Source organism: Saccoglossus kowalevskii, chromosome 9 (assembly GCF_978046115.1).
Source record: "Saccoglossus kowalevskii chromosome 9, keSacKowa6.1, whole genome shotgun sequence".
In the NCBI taxonomy this organism is placed as follows: domain Eukaryota; kingdom Metazoa; phylum Hemichordata; class Enteropneusta; family Harrimaniidae; genus Saccoglossus; species Saccoglossus kowalevskii.
The window spans coordinates 39210611-39229396 of NC_140649.1; the positions used below are offsets into that span (position 1 = coordinate 39210611).

Consider the following 18786-nt stretch of genomic DNA (forward strand, 5'->3'; position numbering starts at 1 on the left):
GCGTTACTGAGCGGTGCCATTGTCCAGTCATACATGCGTTACTGAGCGGTGCCATTGTCCAGTCATACATGCGTTACTGAGCGGTGCCATTGTCCAGTCATACATGCGTTACTGAGCGGTGCCATTGTCCAGTCATACATGCGTTACTGAGCGGTGCCATTGTCCAGTCATACATGCGTTACTGAGCGGTGCCATTGTCCAGTCATACATGCGTTACTGAGCGGTGCCATTGTCCAGTCATACATGCGTTACTGAGCGGTGCCATTGTCCAGTCATACATGCGTTACTGAGCGGTGCCATTGTCCAGTCATACATGCGTTACTGAGCGGTGCCATTGTCCAGTCATACATGCGTTACTGAGCGGTGCCATTGTCCAGTCATACATGCGTTACTGAGCGGTGCCATTGTCCAGTCATACATGCGTTACTGAGCGGTGCCATTGTCCAGTCATACATGCGTTACTGAGCGGTGCCATTGTCCAGTCATACATGCGTTACTGAGCGGTGCCATTGTCCAGTCATACATGCGTTACTGAGCGGTGCCATTGTCCAGTCATACATGCGTTACTGAGCGGTGCCATTGTCCAGTCATACATGCGTTACTGAGCGGTGCCATTGTCCAGTCATACATGCGTTACTGAGCGGTGCCATTGTCCAGTCATACATGCGTTACTGAGCGGTGCCATTGTCCAGTCATACATGCGTTACTGAGCGGTGCCATTGTCCAGTCATACATGCGTTACTGAGCGGTGCCATTGTCCAGTCATACATGCGTTACTGAGCGGTGCCATTGTCCAGTCATACATGCGTTACTGAGCGGTGCCATTGTCCAGTCATACATGCGTTACTGAGCGGTGCCATTGTCCAGTCATACATGCGTTACTGAGCGGTGCCATTGTCCAGTCATACATGCGTTACTGAGCGGTGCCATTGTCCAGTCATACATGCGTTACTGAGCGGTGCCATTGTCCAGTCATACATGCGTTACTGAGCGGTGCCATTGTCCAGTCATACATGCGTTACTGAGCGGTGCCATTGTCCAGTCATACATGCGTTACTGAGCGGTGCCATTGTCCAGTCATACATGCGTTACTGAGCGGTGCCATTGTCCAGTCATACATGCGTTACTGAGCGGTGCCATTGTCCAGTCATACATGCGTTACTGAGCGGTGCCATTGTCCAGTCATACATGCGTTACTGAGCGGTGCCATTGTCCAGTCATACATGCGTTACTGAGCGGTGCCATTGTCCAGTCATACATGCGTTACTGAGCGGTGCCATTGTCCAGTCATACATGCGTTACTGAGCGGTGCCATTGTCCAGTCATACATGCGTTACTGAGCGGTGCCATTGTCCAGTCATACATGCGTTACTGAGCGGTGCCATTGTCCAGTCATACATGCGTTACTGAGCGGTGCCATTGTCCAGTCATACATGCGTTACTGAGCGGTGCCATTGTCCAGTCATACATGCGTTACTGAGCGGTGCCATTGTCCAGTCATACATGCGTTACTGAGCGGTGCCATTGTCCAGTCATACATGCGTTACTGAGCGGTGCCATTGTCCAGTCATACATGCGTTACTGAGCGGTGCCATTGTCCAGTCATACATGCGTTACTGAGCGGTGCCATTGTCCAGTCATACATGCGTTACTGAGCGGTGCCATTGTCCAGTCATACATGCGTTACTGAGCGGTGCCATTGTCCAGTCATACATGCGTTACTGAGCGGTGCCATTGTCCAGTCATACATGCGTTACTGAGCGGTGCCATTGTCCAGTCATACATGCGTTACTGAGCGGTGCCATTGTCCAGTCATACATGCGTTACTGAGCGGTGCCATTGTCCAGTCATACATGCGTTACTGAGCGGTGCCATTGTCCAGTCATACATGCGTTACTGAGCGGTGCCATTGTCCAGTCATACATGCGTTACTGAGCGGTGCCATTGTCCAGTCATACATGCGTTACTGAGCGGTGCCATTGTCCAGTCATACATGCGTTACTGAGCGGTGCCATTGTCCAGTCATACATGCGTTACTGAGCGGTGCCATTGTCCAGTCATACATGCGTTACTGAGCGGTGCCATTGTCCAGTCATACATGCGTTACTGAGCGGTGCCATTGTCCAGTCATACATGCGTTACTGAGCGGTGCCATTGTCCAGTCATACATGCGTTACTGAGCGGTGCCATTGTCCAGTCATACATGCGTTACTGAGCGGTGCCATTGTCCAGTCATACATGCGTTACTGAGCGGTGCCATTGTCCAGTCATACATGCGTTACTGAGCGGTGCCATTGTCCAGTCATACATGCGTTACTGAGCGGTGCCATTGTCCAGTCATACATGCGTTACTGAGCGGTGCCATTGTCCAGTCATACATGCGTTACTGAGCGGTGCCATTGTCCAGTCATACATGCGTTACTGAGCGGTGCCATTGTCCAGTCATACATGCGTTACTGAGCGGTGCCATTGTCCAGTCATACATGCGTTACTGAGCGGTGCCATTGTCCAGTCATACATGCGTTACTGAGCGGTGCCATTGTCCAGTCATACATGCGTTACTGAGCGGTGCCATTGTCCAGTCATACATGCGTTACTGAGCGGTGCCATTGTCCAGTCATACATGCGTTACTGAGCGGTGCCATTGTCCAGTCATACATGCGTTACTGAGCGGTGCCATTGTCCAGTCATACATGCGTTACTGAGCGGTGCCATTGTCCAGTCATACATGCGTTACTGAGCGGTGCCATTGTCCAGTCATACATGCGTTACTGAGCGGTGCCATTGTCCAGTCATACATGCGTTACTGAGCGGTGCCATTGTCCAGTCATACATGCGTTACTGAGCGGTGCCATTGTCCAGTCATACATGCGTTACTGAGCGGTGCCATTGTCCAGTCATACATGCGTTACTGAGCGGTGCCATTGTCCAGTCATACATGCGTTACTGAGCGGTGCCATTGTCCAGTCATACATGCGTTACTGAGCGGTGCCATTGTCCAGTCATACATGCGTTACTGAGCGGTGCCATTGTCCAGTCATACATGCGTTACTGAGCGGTGCCATTGTCCAGTCATACATGCGTTACTGAGCGGTGCCATTGTCCAGTCATACATGCGTTACTGAGCGGTGCCATTGTCCAGTCATACATGCGTTACTGAGCGGTGCCATTGTCCAGTCATACATGCGTTACTGAGCGGTGCCATTGTCCAGTCATACATGCGTTACTGAGCGGTGCCATTGTCCAGTCATACATGCGTTACTGAGCGGTGCCATTGTCCAGTCATACATGCGTTACTGAGCGGTGCCATTGTCCAGTCATACATGCGTTACTGAGCGGTGCCATTGTCCAGTCATACATGCAGTCTAGTGTTGATAACCTTTTATACATACTGTACATGTTTGGAGAGAAAAGGTCAACTTTTGAATCTCCTCTTGGGATTATACACGCCTATGTTGTCCTGACTTTTAGGACCAATTAGTTGATGCAATCTTGAGGTGAACCTTGTATTCATTGAAGGTCGGTTGAATGAAAATTAATTGTGTTTTATACATGTATGACTGTACTTAGATTGATAAGCGATACTTGACAATTACGTAAACTATTAGCTATTTGAGATCACACTGTACAAAGACCAGAAAAAAAATAACAACAAATTTGTTCACCACACATTTCAGTAAAGTGTTTTTTTAAAGAATTTTTGTCATAATTTTAGAAAAAGTTTAAGAACAATTTTCAGAATAAAAAATGTTGTTTGCAGAGTTTGTTTGTCCTGACATGTACTGATCAATAAGTAGTTGGCATCACTTGGATGTCAGATAATTGGTTTAATGCACTAATTTTCAGCACAGTCTTTAAAAGCTTGTATTTTCAGTCTTGTTAAAAATTGTATTTTACTGAAACTTGATAACAACTTTTCTTTTTTAGTAGGGGTTTGCTTAAAAAAAGACATGTATATACTTTTTCAGAAACCCTGTATTCTCAGTACAGATTAATATTTTTGATCTCTTAGTCCGTGTTAAAAAGCTGTTTGTGAAATGCGACTACAGTCAGTGTCGCCATGGTTTGAATTGACTTCAAAAGTAATACTCATGTCACCAATGCATTCCAAAACACATAAATTCTGTGATGGCCACACAATAACTATATTTTTTAATTGCAATTAAATCATGAAAGGCATCTTTTATGCAAATGAGCAAGAAAACTGTATAATGTTTTGAATACTCAGTTAAATCTTTACACCACCTTCAAGACACTTAAGGTGGTCATTAGTTTATGAACAGATATGCTAATTAGATATGTTTATTGTTTTGTCAACTGCTAAGTTTAACTATACTTTTGTACAAAAATGTATATGAATGGTCAGCGTTAACAATGCTATATAAACAACTAGCCCTGGAAAACCATCAGTTTAAAAAACATTGTTTACTAAACACAGGTGATGGCGTAGCATGGTGTTGCCACTTGGTTGCCACAGCAACAGATGCACGATAGGAAATAGTCTAGTATTTTAGGAATATAACACTGTTGATGAATGTGTAGTACATGTATTGTCAGTATCACTGTGTGTCAAGACGATGACCAAGACAGTATTGTGTGACATCAGTCTGTGTTAACTGTTCTGTTGCATTTATGAAGGTTATTCAAATAATCATCAATGCTTTACCACAAAGACTCAGCACCACAATGGCCCACCTAATTTCTTTCATCATCAGAGTTAACGTGCAGATAAGGACCACTTCTGGCATTACTTTTAACAAATAAAACTCACTGTCCTTAGTCTTAGGAATGGTTCATATTATGTCCTTCAGGAGTGACTTAAATGCTTGGTTCATTTTGTGTTGATATGCTGATAATGCCCTCGTTAAAAAGGTTGTTTGGGTTTTGTTGCCTGGAACCACATGTTTTCACTAATGTCTTGTGATTTATTTTGTTTGCGGGAAGAAATCAGCAAAAATAAAATTCAGGGAGAATAAGAATCTGTGCAAATAGACATTACATGAACATGTGGTTACAGTGTTTATCAGTGAAAAATAATGTAACTGTATATTGCGTTGATTGTAAAATACATTGTACCTTGAATTTTCTCTTACATTGTATACTATTCACATATGCCAAAGCTTTTATTAGCTCTGATGATGACTGTGTTGATGTTATTGATTGTCCATCATTGACTACATCAACTTTTACATTTTTGATTTCTTAAAAACCGAAAGTCTGATTGCTTTGATTGATAGTTGGTGTATCTATGTATTTTGGGTGGACCTCTCTTAGATTTGTTCTTTTCATGATGAATGAATATTTTTGTTATTTTATGTAAAATGTGATATTTTTGACTTGACAACTGCACGACAGATTGCTTTGATATTGTATATATATGTACATGTATAGATACCTCTGGTGGACCACTGTTAGATTTGTTCAGTTTGTGACGAATTTTTTATACTCAATTGCTTCGATTATTGTGTTAACTTCTAGGTGGACCTTTTGACAAATTTGTTCATTTTGTGGCAATATGTTGAAAGCAGGACGGTCGTCATCTGCGCAGGCGCAGGAATTGAGTCCCAAGCGACAATAACAACACACGCTAAAAATGCAAAGGCTCATGGGTAGACGTTTGTTAGTAAACAATGACAAGCAATGGCAACACATGCGCAGGTTACGACTGCCCTGCTTTAATTTTTAGCTCTGCTGTCCACTTTGTAAAGCGGAGCTTATCATATGACTGATTGTCCGGTGTCGTCAGTGTCAACTTTTTACTTTTTCTACTTCTTCTTGAAAACTACAATTCTTATTGCTTTGATACTGTATTTGGTGTATATATACTTTGGGCAAACCTCTCTTTGATTTGTTCATTTCGTGATGATATCTTTAATTCTCTAATTTTGATGAATATTTGTTGTCAGTTTTGGTAAAAAGTGATATTTTCGACTTCTCAATCAAACAGATTGCTTTGATACTATACTTATTGTTCATTTTCTAATGACATCAACAGTTCTTAATTGAAATATGCATTACTAACAGCGGAGCTACACCTTAGCCGACAGGCTGCTTGTTATTTTTTCGACTTCTTCTTGAAAGCTACAAGCCTGAATGCACTGATACTTGGTGTGTATGTACTTTGGGTAGACCTCTTTTAAATTTGTTCATTTCATGATGATATTTTCAATTCTCTAATTTTTGTTATTTTTGGTAAAAAGTAATATTTTTGACTTGTTAATAACTACAAGTCTGATTGCTTTGGTATTATACATATAGGTACTACAGGTGGGCCACTTTCAGATTTGTTTATTTCATGATGATATCTTCAATTCTCTCAGCTCTGCTTATGTATTCTTCTATAATTTTTCTGTTGATTTTGGTCCAAATTTGTGGACTGTCTTATTAGAAAATTTTCTGTAGTTCTATTTTTTGAAAGGTGACAAAAGTAGACTTTAAAAAGGTCAAAGTGCAGCTGATGTTTGTTATCAAATTAAATCTATTAAAGTATTGACAGTTTCAATTCTGGCAACAGTGTATGGTTCGTTTCTAAGGTACAGGGGATAATCACTCTTTTGTATTCATAGTAATTTTACATACAATGAGCTATTGTTCACGACAACCTCAAGAAACCGCATCAAATTAGCATATCTGTAATATTTTATAACAGGATCTGTGCCTCAAATTCCTGTAGCACTCAAACTAATATTTGTTGTGTTGGACAACCTATACTTTGTTATTTTAGTGTAGGACAACCTATGGTAGTCAAGTTTGGAATGGTAGTCTAGTTTGGAATGGTAGTTCAGTTGGGAATGGTCATCCAGTTTGAAATGGTAGTCTAGTTTGGAATGGTGGTCTAGTTGGGAATGGTAGTCTAGTTGGGAATGGTAGTCTAGTTGGGAATGGTAGTCTAGTTGGGAATGGTAGTCTAGTTGGGAATGGTAGTCTAGTTAGAAATTGTAGTCTAGTTGGGAATGGTAGTCTAGTTGGGAATGGTAGTCTAGTTGGAAATGGTACATGTAGTCTAGTTGGGAATAGTAGTCTAGTTGGGAATGGTAGTCTAGTTGGGAATGGTAGTCTAGTTGGGAATGGTAGTCTAGTTGGAAATGGTAGTCTAGTTGGGAATGGTAGTCTAATTGGGAGTGGTAGTCTAATTGGGAGTGGTAGTCTAGTTGGGAATGGTAGTCTAGTTGGGAATGGTAGTCTAGTTGAGAGTGGTAGTCTAGTTTGGAATGGTAGTCTAGTTGGGAATGGTAGTCTAGTTGGGAATGGTAGTCTAGTTGGGAGTGGTAGTCTAGTTGGGAGTGGTAGTCTAGTTGGGAGTGGTAGTCTAGTTGGGAGTGGTAGTCTAGTTGGGAGTGGTAGTCTAGTTGGGAGTGGTAGTCTAGTTGGGAGTGGTAGTCTAGTTGGGAGTGGTAGTCTAGTTGGGAGTGGTAGTCTAGTTGGGAGTGGTAGTCTAGTTGGGAGTGGTAGTCTAGTTGGGAGTGGTAGTCTAGTTGGGAGTGGTAGTCTAGTTGGGAATGGTAGTCCAGTTGGAAATGGTAGTCCAGTTGGGAATGGTAGTCCAGTTGGGAATGGTAGTCTAGTTGGAAATGGTAGTCCAGTTGGGAATGGTAGTCTAGTTGGGAATGGTAGTCTAGTTGGGAATGGTAGTCCAGTTGGGAATGGTAGTCTAGTTGGGAATGGTAGTCCAGTTGGGAATGGAAAATGTTGTTTTCTCTACAAACCTTGGGGAGCGTAGTTCCTTCATCAACAATTCGTACAAGGCACTGAAATATACATTGTTGTATTTATAAACATATGGTCAGTGTAAATATGTTGAAATGGTGTAAAAATACAGGATCTATATAATTAAGTCAAATCAGCTGTCACTCTGGATTATTCAAAATACAGTCTTGTTTTTCTTGCACAATTATCATTATTGGTATCCATGATGGAGATTGTAGCATGTGGGCATGAGCCAAAAGGTGTGTCTGAATGGTCGTATCATAGTTTGTGTTCAGTGATTGTATTTTCTGTTATTCACTATACATATTAAACATGTAAACATGTTCAGTTTTTCTAAAATACTTTATCCAAAAATAAGGAAAATTTCAAATGCTGGAATAAGTGCAAATACTTCTTAAATGAATGCGTATACTATTGTTTACAGAACAGTAAATTCTATTGTTTTCAGTGCTAGATAATGTTTATTTAAAAAAATGTTTATTATAATATTTGAAAAAAATAATCATTAACTGTTAAATAATTTCTCTGCCATAATGCGAAGTACCATGGTTTGAGAACTTAATCTCAATATCTCTTAATATTTGACATATACATACATGTATGTATATAAATAACATAATATCGTGATTGGTAAAGCTAAAAATAGTAAAACCCAACAAAATAGCCTGGTTGCGGTTACCCTCATGGTACTATATAATAAAAAACTGTTTCTGAACATTTTTTCAACTAGCCTTGCAAAATCACACAAAAAACAAGTTTTGAGAGAAAAAAATGCAAATGTCACATGTGAGGATGAGCACAAGACAATATGTAAAATTCTAAAATGGCTGCTCATCACAACGTGTATTCCATATCGAACAAATATTCAAAAAACATCAAAAAAAATCAAATGCACTAGTGAATACACAGAACCTGATATTATCCAGTCTAACATACAAATTGGCAAGGTCAAATATGCCTGCTCTAATACATACTGTTAATGTTAGTGCCACGAGCAGGCCCCGAATTACACTATCGTCAGTTTTAAATACCCATTGAGTTGGTTATCAGAATTATGTATCAATCTATCTAGATTGAATTTGGTTTTTAATTTGTGCCAAAGTCGGTGAGTCTGAAAATGAAGTATAATTTTTACAGGCAGTTCTAAAACAAGATTCCAATAAAAAAAAAAAGAATGGTTATTTTACAGCAAGAATAGAAGTTTTGATTATGGTTATGGTAGATTGCATTAAAGCTTGTGTGTTTTTGATGAACATCTTTTGTGTGTAAATCATCAGAGTGGCATTACTAATCATAGAGAGTGGAATTACTAATCATAGCCTGTGTATAAAGTTTACGGTATTGACGGATGAATGTGATTTTTTTGTTATTCGTGTTTCCAAGTCACCGCTATTCCTAATTTGTGTTTAATGGCACAATAGGTTGGCCGCGTTTTGACAATTGTGAATTTCTTTAATAATGAAACAGGTGTTTCTTGTTATTTCTCAGGGTCCCGCTCTGTAATCTGCTGAGACATTTACTTTGTGTGTTTCACTGCATCAAGCAAGCCAGAAGAAAACCAACCAGTTGATCATTTTTTTGACTTTATCCAGTCGTGTTTTAAAGTGTATGGTGCATGTACCAGTGAATGGAAGCCACCACTAAAGCAAATTCCCCTGTTTTACATATCTTTTGATGTGGGGCATTGATGGCATATCTAAACACATGTGTCAGGTAGCCTAGTCACCAGCTATGTACTGTTTATCAAGACTGTGACATATTCAAGTACATTAACCCAAGGAAGCATACTTGAAAACTTTCACAAACTCTCAATCAAGTCTTCTTCGTCTCTCGTCCCAGTGTGCATCAAATTCCAATTGCACATCTGTGATTAAATCAGATTACAATGTGAGAGCAGTAACTAAATGCATATGGCCAGGATGCCGTCAGCTTCTTCATTACCTGTGTATAAAATGTCAGTGACAAGTAGTGCATCTATCTCATCATTGTCCTCGTATGATAAAGGTAAGTACTCCGAAATAACAAAGGAAATTACCATGGTGACAACTTTTTATTTGAAGTGTGGTGTTTTCTACACAAAATCTATTGATGCAGTGCAAGTTTAAGAATATATATTTTTTTTTCAATTTGATTTGTCATTGAGGCCAATCTGGCATTGTGAGAGTAAGACATTCAAGAAGCTGTTGATGTAGATTGTTATCAAAAGCAAACTGTCTATCAGTATCAGTTTTATGAATATTGCCAATTGAACATTGCTGGCCTTTCAAATTATGTGGTTTATGTTATGTCTTTTATGTTGATTCATGACAGTAAACATGTCTACCTGTCATGATACACATCCAACCTTCTACCTGTCAGGATACTCATCCAACCCTCTACCTGTCACAATACCCATTCAACCCTCTACCTGTCACAATACCCATCCAACCTTCTACCTGTCAGGATACCTTTCTACTTGTGAGGATACCCATCCAACCCTCTACCTGTCAGGATACTCATCCAACCCTCTACCTGTCACAATACCCATCCAACCTTCTACCTGTCAGGATACTCATCCAAGCCTCTACCTGTCACAATACCCATCCAACCCTCTCCCTGTCAGGATACACATCCAACCTTCTACCTGTCACAATACCCATCCAACCTACCTGTCACAATACCTATCCAACCTTCTACCTGTCATGATACACATCCAACCTTCTATCTGTGAGGATACCCATCCAACCCTCTACCTGTCACAATACCCATCCAACCCTCTACCTGTCACAATACCCATCCAACCTTCTACCTGTCACAATACCCATCCAACCTTCTACCTGTCATGATACCCTTCTACCTGTGAGGATACCCATCCAACCTTCTACCTGTGAGGATACCCATCCAACCCTATACCTGTCACAATACCCATCCAACCTTCTACCTGTCAGGATACCCATCCAACCTTCTACCTGTCAGGATACCCATCCAACCTTCTACCTGTCATGATACCCTTCTACCTGTCAGGATACTCATCCAACCCTCTACCTGTCACAATACCCATTCAACCCTCTACCTGTCACAATACCCATCCAACCTTCTACCTGTCAGGATACCCATCCAACCTTCTACCTGTCAGGATACCCATCCAACCTTCTACCTGTCAGGATAACCTTCTACCTGTCAGGATACCCATCCAACCTTCTACCTGTCATGATACCCTTCTACCTGTCAGGATACTCATCCAACCCTCTACCTGTCACAATAGCCATTCAACCCTCTACCTGTCACAATACACATCCAACCTTCTACCTGTCAGGATACCCATCCAACCTTCTACCTGTCAGGATACCCATCCAACCTTCTACCTGTCAGGATACCCATCCAACCTTCTACCTGTCATGATACCCTTCTACCTGTCAGGATACCCATCCAACCTTCTACCTGTCAGGATACCCATCCAACCTTCTACCTGTCAGGATACTCATCCAACCCTCTACCTGTCACAATACCCATTCAACCCTCTACCTGTCACAATACCCATCCAACCCTCTACCTGTCATGATACTCATCCAACCCTCTACCTGTCACAATACTCATTCAACCCTCTACCTGTCACAATACCCATCCAACCCTCTACCTGTCATGATACCCATCCAACCCTCTACCTGTCAGGATACCCATCCAACCCTCTACCTGTCACAATACCCATCCAACCCTCTACCTGTCACAATACCCATCCAACCCTCTACCTGTCAGGATACCCATTCAACCCTCTACCTGTCACAATACCCATCCAACCCTCTACCTGTCAGGATACCCATCCAACCCTCTACCTGTCAGGATACCCATCCAACCCTCTACCTGTCAGGATACCCATCCAACCTTCTACCTGTCACAATACCCATCCAACCCTCTACCTGTCATGATACCCATCCAACCCTCTACCTGTCATGATACCCATCCAATCCTCTACCTGTCAGGATACCCTTCCAACCTTCTACCTTCTAGTTAAAAGATGTATGCTTAATACTAATAAAAAATAAAATAAACTGAAACAACTATTGCCTGGCTCAAAATATTCCCAAAAAACGCTGATGATAGTCCAGCACAACAACAAATAATAACTGCAATATCCAGCTGCATAAGTTAACCGCTATTCTCTGAGTTCGTGATTTAATATTTAAATTAGATAATATAATGAAAGGCGACATCATCCATAATTGATGTACCATTGAGGAACTCAACAATGCTTTTTGTAGTAAGTAAAATGATTTAGTTTCCTGACAACTATCAGTAAAACAAACACAACATGCAGTTTGCTCTATACTGGTGTAATTTTCTCGATTTACAGGTAAGCTACCTAGCATATTCTTATATTCCAATCAAATTAACTATTTTGTGTTGTTTCTTTATTCATGTTGGAACACACATGTCTCAATGCTTATAGATTTAGATTAAGATTTCAGAAATGTTAGTTAACTGCTGCAATGCAGGTCAGTGAACAAATGCTAGAGTATGATTACTGGTATCATAAATTTCATAAGTTTTAACTGTTTTGTTCATGATTGCCCCTTACTACAGTATTTGGGTCAAAATAGAATAAGAAGACACTTTTTCGTTTGTATTTTTATTTTATTTTCATAATGTTTAGAATGAATTCAGCTAACTAGTAAAAGGTTTCATAAAATGAATGACAAAAAGTAAATACAAATCAGGAAAACAGTGTCTTGGTGATTTACCTATAGACAATTATAGCATTTTAACCCTACTTTGACAGTTATTTCAAATATTTCAGGTATCCTAAAATAACATAAAACTAGTGGGTATTTGAGGTAATTCCTGTTCCAATTGTTACCATCATTCAAGCCTGAAATTTCAGCCATTTTGAATACTAATGAAATGTTTTGACTTGTGTGAAAGTTCGACTTGAAAACTAATTGATGGTTCCCAATTTTGTTTTGACTAATTCAAAAAATATTGTTGATAATTTGCAAAATCAATGTTCATTTTCCTTAATTTTTTTTTTCAACAGCAGTTTTCCAAATTTTCTTAACTTCCATATCACATTGCTTATACATTTTGTAAAATGTAATCATTAAAACTGTTTAATTATATTTTCTAAATATTCATCTTTGTATTTATATTGACTGCTTTGATGTTGAAGGTCTCCACCCCAGTAGTCGAATATTCGGAAAAAAACAATGAGTCATTAATACCTCTCCAACCCCCCAACCCCCCAACCCCCCAAAAAAACAGTTCCAGTTTTTGTTTATTACTGGTTCCAACTGTAGTCTGTAGCAATAGTTCAGTAAATTGAATCCATTGTATTTTTTGTGTAAATTAATATTATACTATATATACCGAGTTACAGGAAGTACTCGGATATTAGGGAAAGAAAAGAATGACTCAATAAAAATGCTGCAGCTGGTATTCTCTATGATAATCTGTATGCCGCATGTTTTAATTTATTAAGTTGCTTGCTGTACTTGATTATTATATATAATCCCATGGTATTCTGTCCAACATTAAGATCAATTATTGTATATGGTAGTGATGTTTGGGGTGATGAAAGCACAACTAAGTCTGCAATTGAGGATGTCCATCTTTCATTTTGTCGGTTCATTCTTGGTCTCTCAAAATTCACACCAAAAATGGCTGTTTATGGTGAGCTAGGAAGGTACCTTATTGACTGTTTTATCAAGAAACAACAACTTAAATATTTCAACCGGGTAACAAACTCTGATAACACATTACTAAGAGAAGCCTACTTAGTAAACAAGAATGTAAAAAGTAAATGGTTTACAAGTGTAGAAACCCTCATGCAAGATTTAGATGTTGTCACCATTGTAAACTCAAGTGAAAACATAATTAAGAAAAATTTAGACTTTATTCATAAAAAAATAAACAAATCATTTGAGAACCAATGGATCTTAGACATGCATAATGATAATAGAAAACAAACCTTGGCTAAAAACAAACTAAGAACATACAGACTTTTCAAACAAGATTTAAAAATTGAAAATTACCTAATTAATATGCAGAACCATGGTCTTAGAAGGTTAATTGCAAAATTCAGGACAAGCAACCATGACCCTTAAAATTGAGAAAGGCAGACATAATAATGTGCCGCTGGATAAAAGAACATGTGATATGTGCAGCCAAAATATAGTTAAGGATGAGCAACATTTTGTAATGAAATGTCCAGTTTACAGTCACCATAGGGACAAATTATTCCTGACTGCACAAAATAAAATTCCAAATTTTGATAAAGAAAATAGTCAGAATAAATTCATTTTGATTATGGCAAACCATACTCTAGCACCAGCCTTAGCTGTCTTCCTAAAAAACAGCCATGGAACAAAACAGCAACAACTATCAGTGTATTAGGCCACATTTTGTGTTCATTCTATATTCTGTATTCACCATTGGCTGCAAATTGTATTTTTTTGTTTTTGACTTGTTTTTTTTTTGTTTTTTTTTAGAAAAGTTTTTATTTTTTGTTTTCTTTTTTAGATTGTAGTTTTTTTTGTTTTTTTTTAATTTCTTTCTGTAAGACCCTTTTTATCCTTTCCTAAGGATTTTATGCGTCTAATAAAAAATAAATAAAAATAAATAAATAAATAATGAAACCGAAGGAGTGTTGACAATGAAACTATTCCTGAAATAACACCAAATACAAATAGATATTGTGTGTACCTTGTATGGTAATTTTGTTGACACCACAGTGTTCTATTTTTTCTATTTACTATTTTATGTGCCTTGCATATGCTGTATGACGATTCTACTGGTTCATGATATTTGCTCAAATTCATGCAGATTTTTAAAAATTTCATGAAGGCATGAATTGTTTTATATAAAATATTTACAAATTTCAAAAGGTGATTGTAACCAACCTGACCAATCACATGCCTTAGAAGATGAATACCTCCTATCTAAAACTGAATTGACTAATCACCAATAGTTTTCCTTTTCTTTACTAGTAAATTGTAAATTTCTACTTGACAGTCTGGGCCATGGACTGGACTAGTCCATAAAGGCTATTTCCATGGTCCACACCGAAATTACTACTATTGTATTTTGTTTATATGTTCTGTTATAATGGTCATTCTGGTGAAAAAAAATAAATAATAAAACTGAATTGACCAATCACAAGCCTTAGCAGATGAATACCTCCCATCTAAAACTGAATTGACCAATCACAAGCCTTAGCAGTTAAATACCTCCCATCTAAAACTGAACTGACCAATCACAAGCCTTACCAGATGATTATCTCCCTTCTAAAACTGAACTGACGATCACAAGCCTTAGCAGATGAATATCTCCCTTCTAAAACTGAACTGGCCAATCACAAGCCTTAGCAGATGAATACCTCCTATCTAAAACTCAATTGACCAATAAAAAGTCATAGCAGATGAATACCTCCTATCCGAAACTCAACTGACCAATCACAAACCTTAGTAGATGAATACCTCCTATCTAAAACTGAACTGACCAATCACAAGCCGTAGCAGATGAATACCTCCTATCTAAAACTGAACTGCATTCATTTAGCCTTTAATCTCTATTTTGACACTGGATTGCTTTCATAATTTACTGTTCTGAATGAAGAAACCTTGCAAATGACTCATGGGTGATAAATGTTACCAAATGGCTGCTACAACCAATAAAAACATCTCTTGATTTGAATTAAGCATAAGGATATTTCAGCTTCATGAATCTCAGTGTGCAACTGTATGTTCTTGGCTCCTGTTATAATAGACAAGTTTTTATTTGCCTAGTTTACCTTACTAAGTGCATATGACAGTAACAGAATATACATAGCAGCCACTCCTTCTAACAACAAAGGATTACTGTGACCTTGATTACAGCATACACCTTCTCTTTCTAAGGTCTATGATTACAGAAACTTGTTTCATTGTACATTTCTCATTCAAATATACTTGTTAACACATTGCCTGCTGACATTCACATCATTGAGGCTTTCACCAAGTGATGTCTAAAAATATTGGCTTTAATTCAAGTCACCAAAACCTACCTGCATTCTGTGCATAACAGGGAATTTATTAAAATAAATTAAATATTATGTAATAGTTGTCTTTTTCTTCAGGTGAACAATCTGCCAAAATTAGTGGAAGTAGGTCGGCAACTGTGATGGAGAATGGCCTTGATGATGATGATGAAAGACAGACGAGGACTTCATCCTCCTCTTCAAATCAAAGACAAAAAAAAACAAAACGAAAGAAACTTCCCATCATGATTAACCTATCTGGTACTAAATATGAAATTGGTAAGTTTAAAAATATAAAGGATTAAATTTGATTACAAAATACCACTTGTTTATGTTTGTGAGTGTGATACCATTTCAATGGAAGACAAATCAAGTCCACTCCACTGAGAATACACTGATATCTTTGGATATTGCTGCCCAATGATGTTTAACTGCATTTCTTTTAAGTCCTGATTGTTGATTAGTGCCATGTTTAAGGTCTGCATATGTTTAAAATCTGACTTCTTGAAAATGAATGAAGAAGAAAAATTTTGATTAATTATGACAAGCTTTGCAGGAATAGAAACTCCAAAATTCATAAATACAAATATGAACTTAAGAGATGAAACATAGCCACTCCATCAAATTAGTCTGCAGGTAGTTTTAATGTAATGGCATATTTAGTAGCTTAGTAGTTTTATTGTTATACTAATTTTCATGTATTTTTTCTTCCATTCTTAGTTACATTTATTCAATGTTTTATTCGTGATTTTGGTGGAGTGAACTGTACTAGTTTTGCTTGTCCTAAACAATAACATTAGCTTATGTTTTTTCCTCGTTCTATAATTAATGTATTTAATTTAATCTATTTGTGATATTAGTTGTGTGAAGTATTATTTCTGTTTTTGTTTTACAATCATAAAATTACTCTCTGTAGTAGATTTTCGTATTGAATAAAAAATAATTATTATTATCAATATGAAAGTCACACTGTGATAATCAGAGATATGTCTTTTTGATATCACTCTATGTGTAAAGAGAAACATCTTTAGGACAATGAACTAAGATGACCAAGATGCAGCGGATCTTTGAATATGCTTACTAACTTATCTATTGTACTTTCAGTGAGGACTGTTTCAGAACAATTTGGTATTATAACTTCCAAAGAAGATGATCAAAACAGGTAGATAATATATTCATAGCTTGAATTGTTTTTGCATGACAGTTCACATGAACAGGAAGTTGACATATAAAGACATTTTGTTCCATTTCTGTTGTATTCTATCAATCCAGTAAATCTATTCACCACATTTGGTTGGAAATAAAGAAGAAATGGTAGCATGTCTAAAGCAGATCTAGACATGTTGACATTTTCATGTTAATTTCTAAACTGATCTCCCAAGCTTATTTTTAAGGTAGAGCAAGTTGAAAGTGAGATGGTAAGTTGGAAGGATTGGAAATATAAGCCTGGATTCACCTGTGTACTGAATTACATCAGGCTGCAGTAATTAGGAATGGAGGTGAATCTTTGGGATATTCCCTGGATTCACCTGTGTACTGAATTACATCAGGCTACAGTAATTAGGAATGGAGGCGAATCTTTGGGATATTCCCTGGATTCACCTGTGTACTGAATTACATCAGGCTGCAGTAATTAGGAATGGAGGCGAATCTTTGGGATATTCCCTGGATTCACCTGTGTACTGAATTACATCAGGCTGCAGTAATTAGGAATGGAGGCGAATCTTTGGGATATTCCCTGGATTCACCTGTGTACTGAATTACATCAGGCTGCAGTAATTAGGAATGGAGGTGAATCTTTGGGATATTCCCTGGATTCACCTGTGTACTGAATTACATCAGGCTGCAGTAATTAGGAATGGAGGCGAATCTTTGGGATATTCCCTGGATTCACCTGTGTACTGAATTACATCAGGCTGCAGTAATTAGGAATGGAGGCGAATCTTTGGGATATTCCCTGGATTCACCTGTGTACTGAATTACATCAGGCTGCAGTAATTAGGAATGGAGGTGAATCTTTGGGATATTCCCTGGATTCACCTGTGTACTGAATTACATCAGGCTGCAGTAATTAGGAATGGAGGCGAATCTTTGGGATATTCCCTGGATTCACCTGTGTACTGAATTACATCAGGCTGCAGTAATTAGGAATGGAGGTGAATCTTTGGGATATTCCCTGGATTCACCTGTGTACTGAATTACATCAGGCTGCAGTAATTAGTAATGGAGGCGAATCTTTGGGATATTCCCTGGATTCACCTGTGTACTGAATTACATCAGGCTGCAGTAATTAGGAATGGAGGCGAATCTTTGGGATATTCCCTGGATTCACCTGTGTACTGAATTACATCAGGCTGCAGTAATTAGGAATGGAGGTGAATCTTTGGGATATTCCCTGGATTCACCTGTGTACTGAATTACATCAGGCTGCAGTAATTAGGAATGGAGGTGAATCTTTGGGATATTCCCTGGATTCACCTGTGTACTGAATTACATCAGGCTGCAGTAATTAGGAATGGAGGGGAATCTTTGGGATATTCCCTGGATTCACCTGTGTACTGAATTACATCAGGCTGCAGTAATTAGGAATGGAGGGGAATCTTTGGAATATTCCCTGGATTCACCTGTGTACTGAATTACATCAGGCTGCAGTAATTAGGAATGGAGGTGAATCTTTGGGATATTCCCTGGATTCACCTGTGTACTGAATTACATCAGGCTGCAGTAATTAGGAATGGAGGCGAATCTTTGGGATATTCCCTGGATTCACCTGTGTACTGAATTACATCAGGCTGCAGTAATTAGGAATGGAGGTGAATCTTTGGGATATTCCCTGGATTCACCTGTGTACTGAATTACATCAGGCTGCAGTAATTAGGAATGGAGGTGAATCTTTGGGATATTCCCTGGATTCACCTGTGTACTGAATTACATCAGGCTGCAGTAATTAGGAATGGAGGGGAATCTTTGGGATATTCCCTGGATTCACCTGTGTACTGAATTACATCAGGCTGCAGTAATTAGGAATGGAGGGGAATCTTTGGAATATTCCCTGGATTCACCTGTGTACTGAATTACATCAGGCTGCAGTA

At 38.7% G+C, this 18786-nt stretch overlaps 1 protein-coding gene across 2 annotated transcripts in view; it reads left to right on the forward strand.

Annotated features, from left to right (window-relative positions):
* LOC100378590 (tubulin polyglutamylase TTLL7-like) overlaps positions 1-18786 on the forward strand; it is a 68131-nt gene that overhangs the window by 15368 nt on the left and 33977 nt on the right. For both annotated transcript variants that reach the window (XM_085503509.1, XM_085503510.1), the window contains exons 2-4: positions 9196-9711; positions 15794-15973; positions 16799-16856. In XM_085503509.1, coding sequence (XP_085359635.1) covers positions 9612-9711; positions 15794-15973; positions 16799-16856 — 338 coding nt within the window. In that variant the 5' untranslated portion in view covers positions 9196-9611. The remainder of the gene's footprint in view (positions 1-9195; positions 9712-15793; positions 15974-16798; positions 16857-18786) is intronic.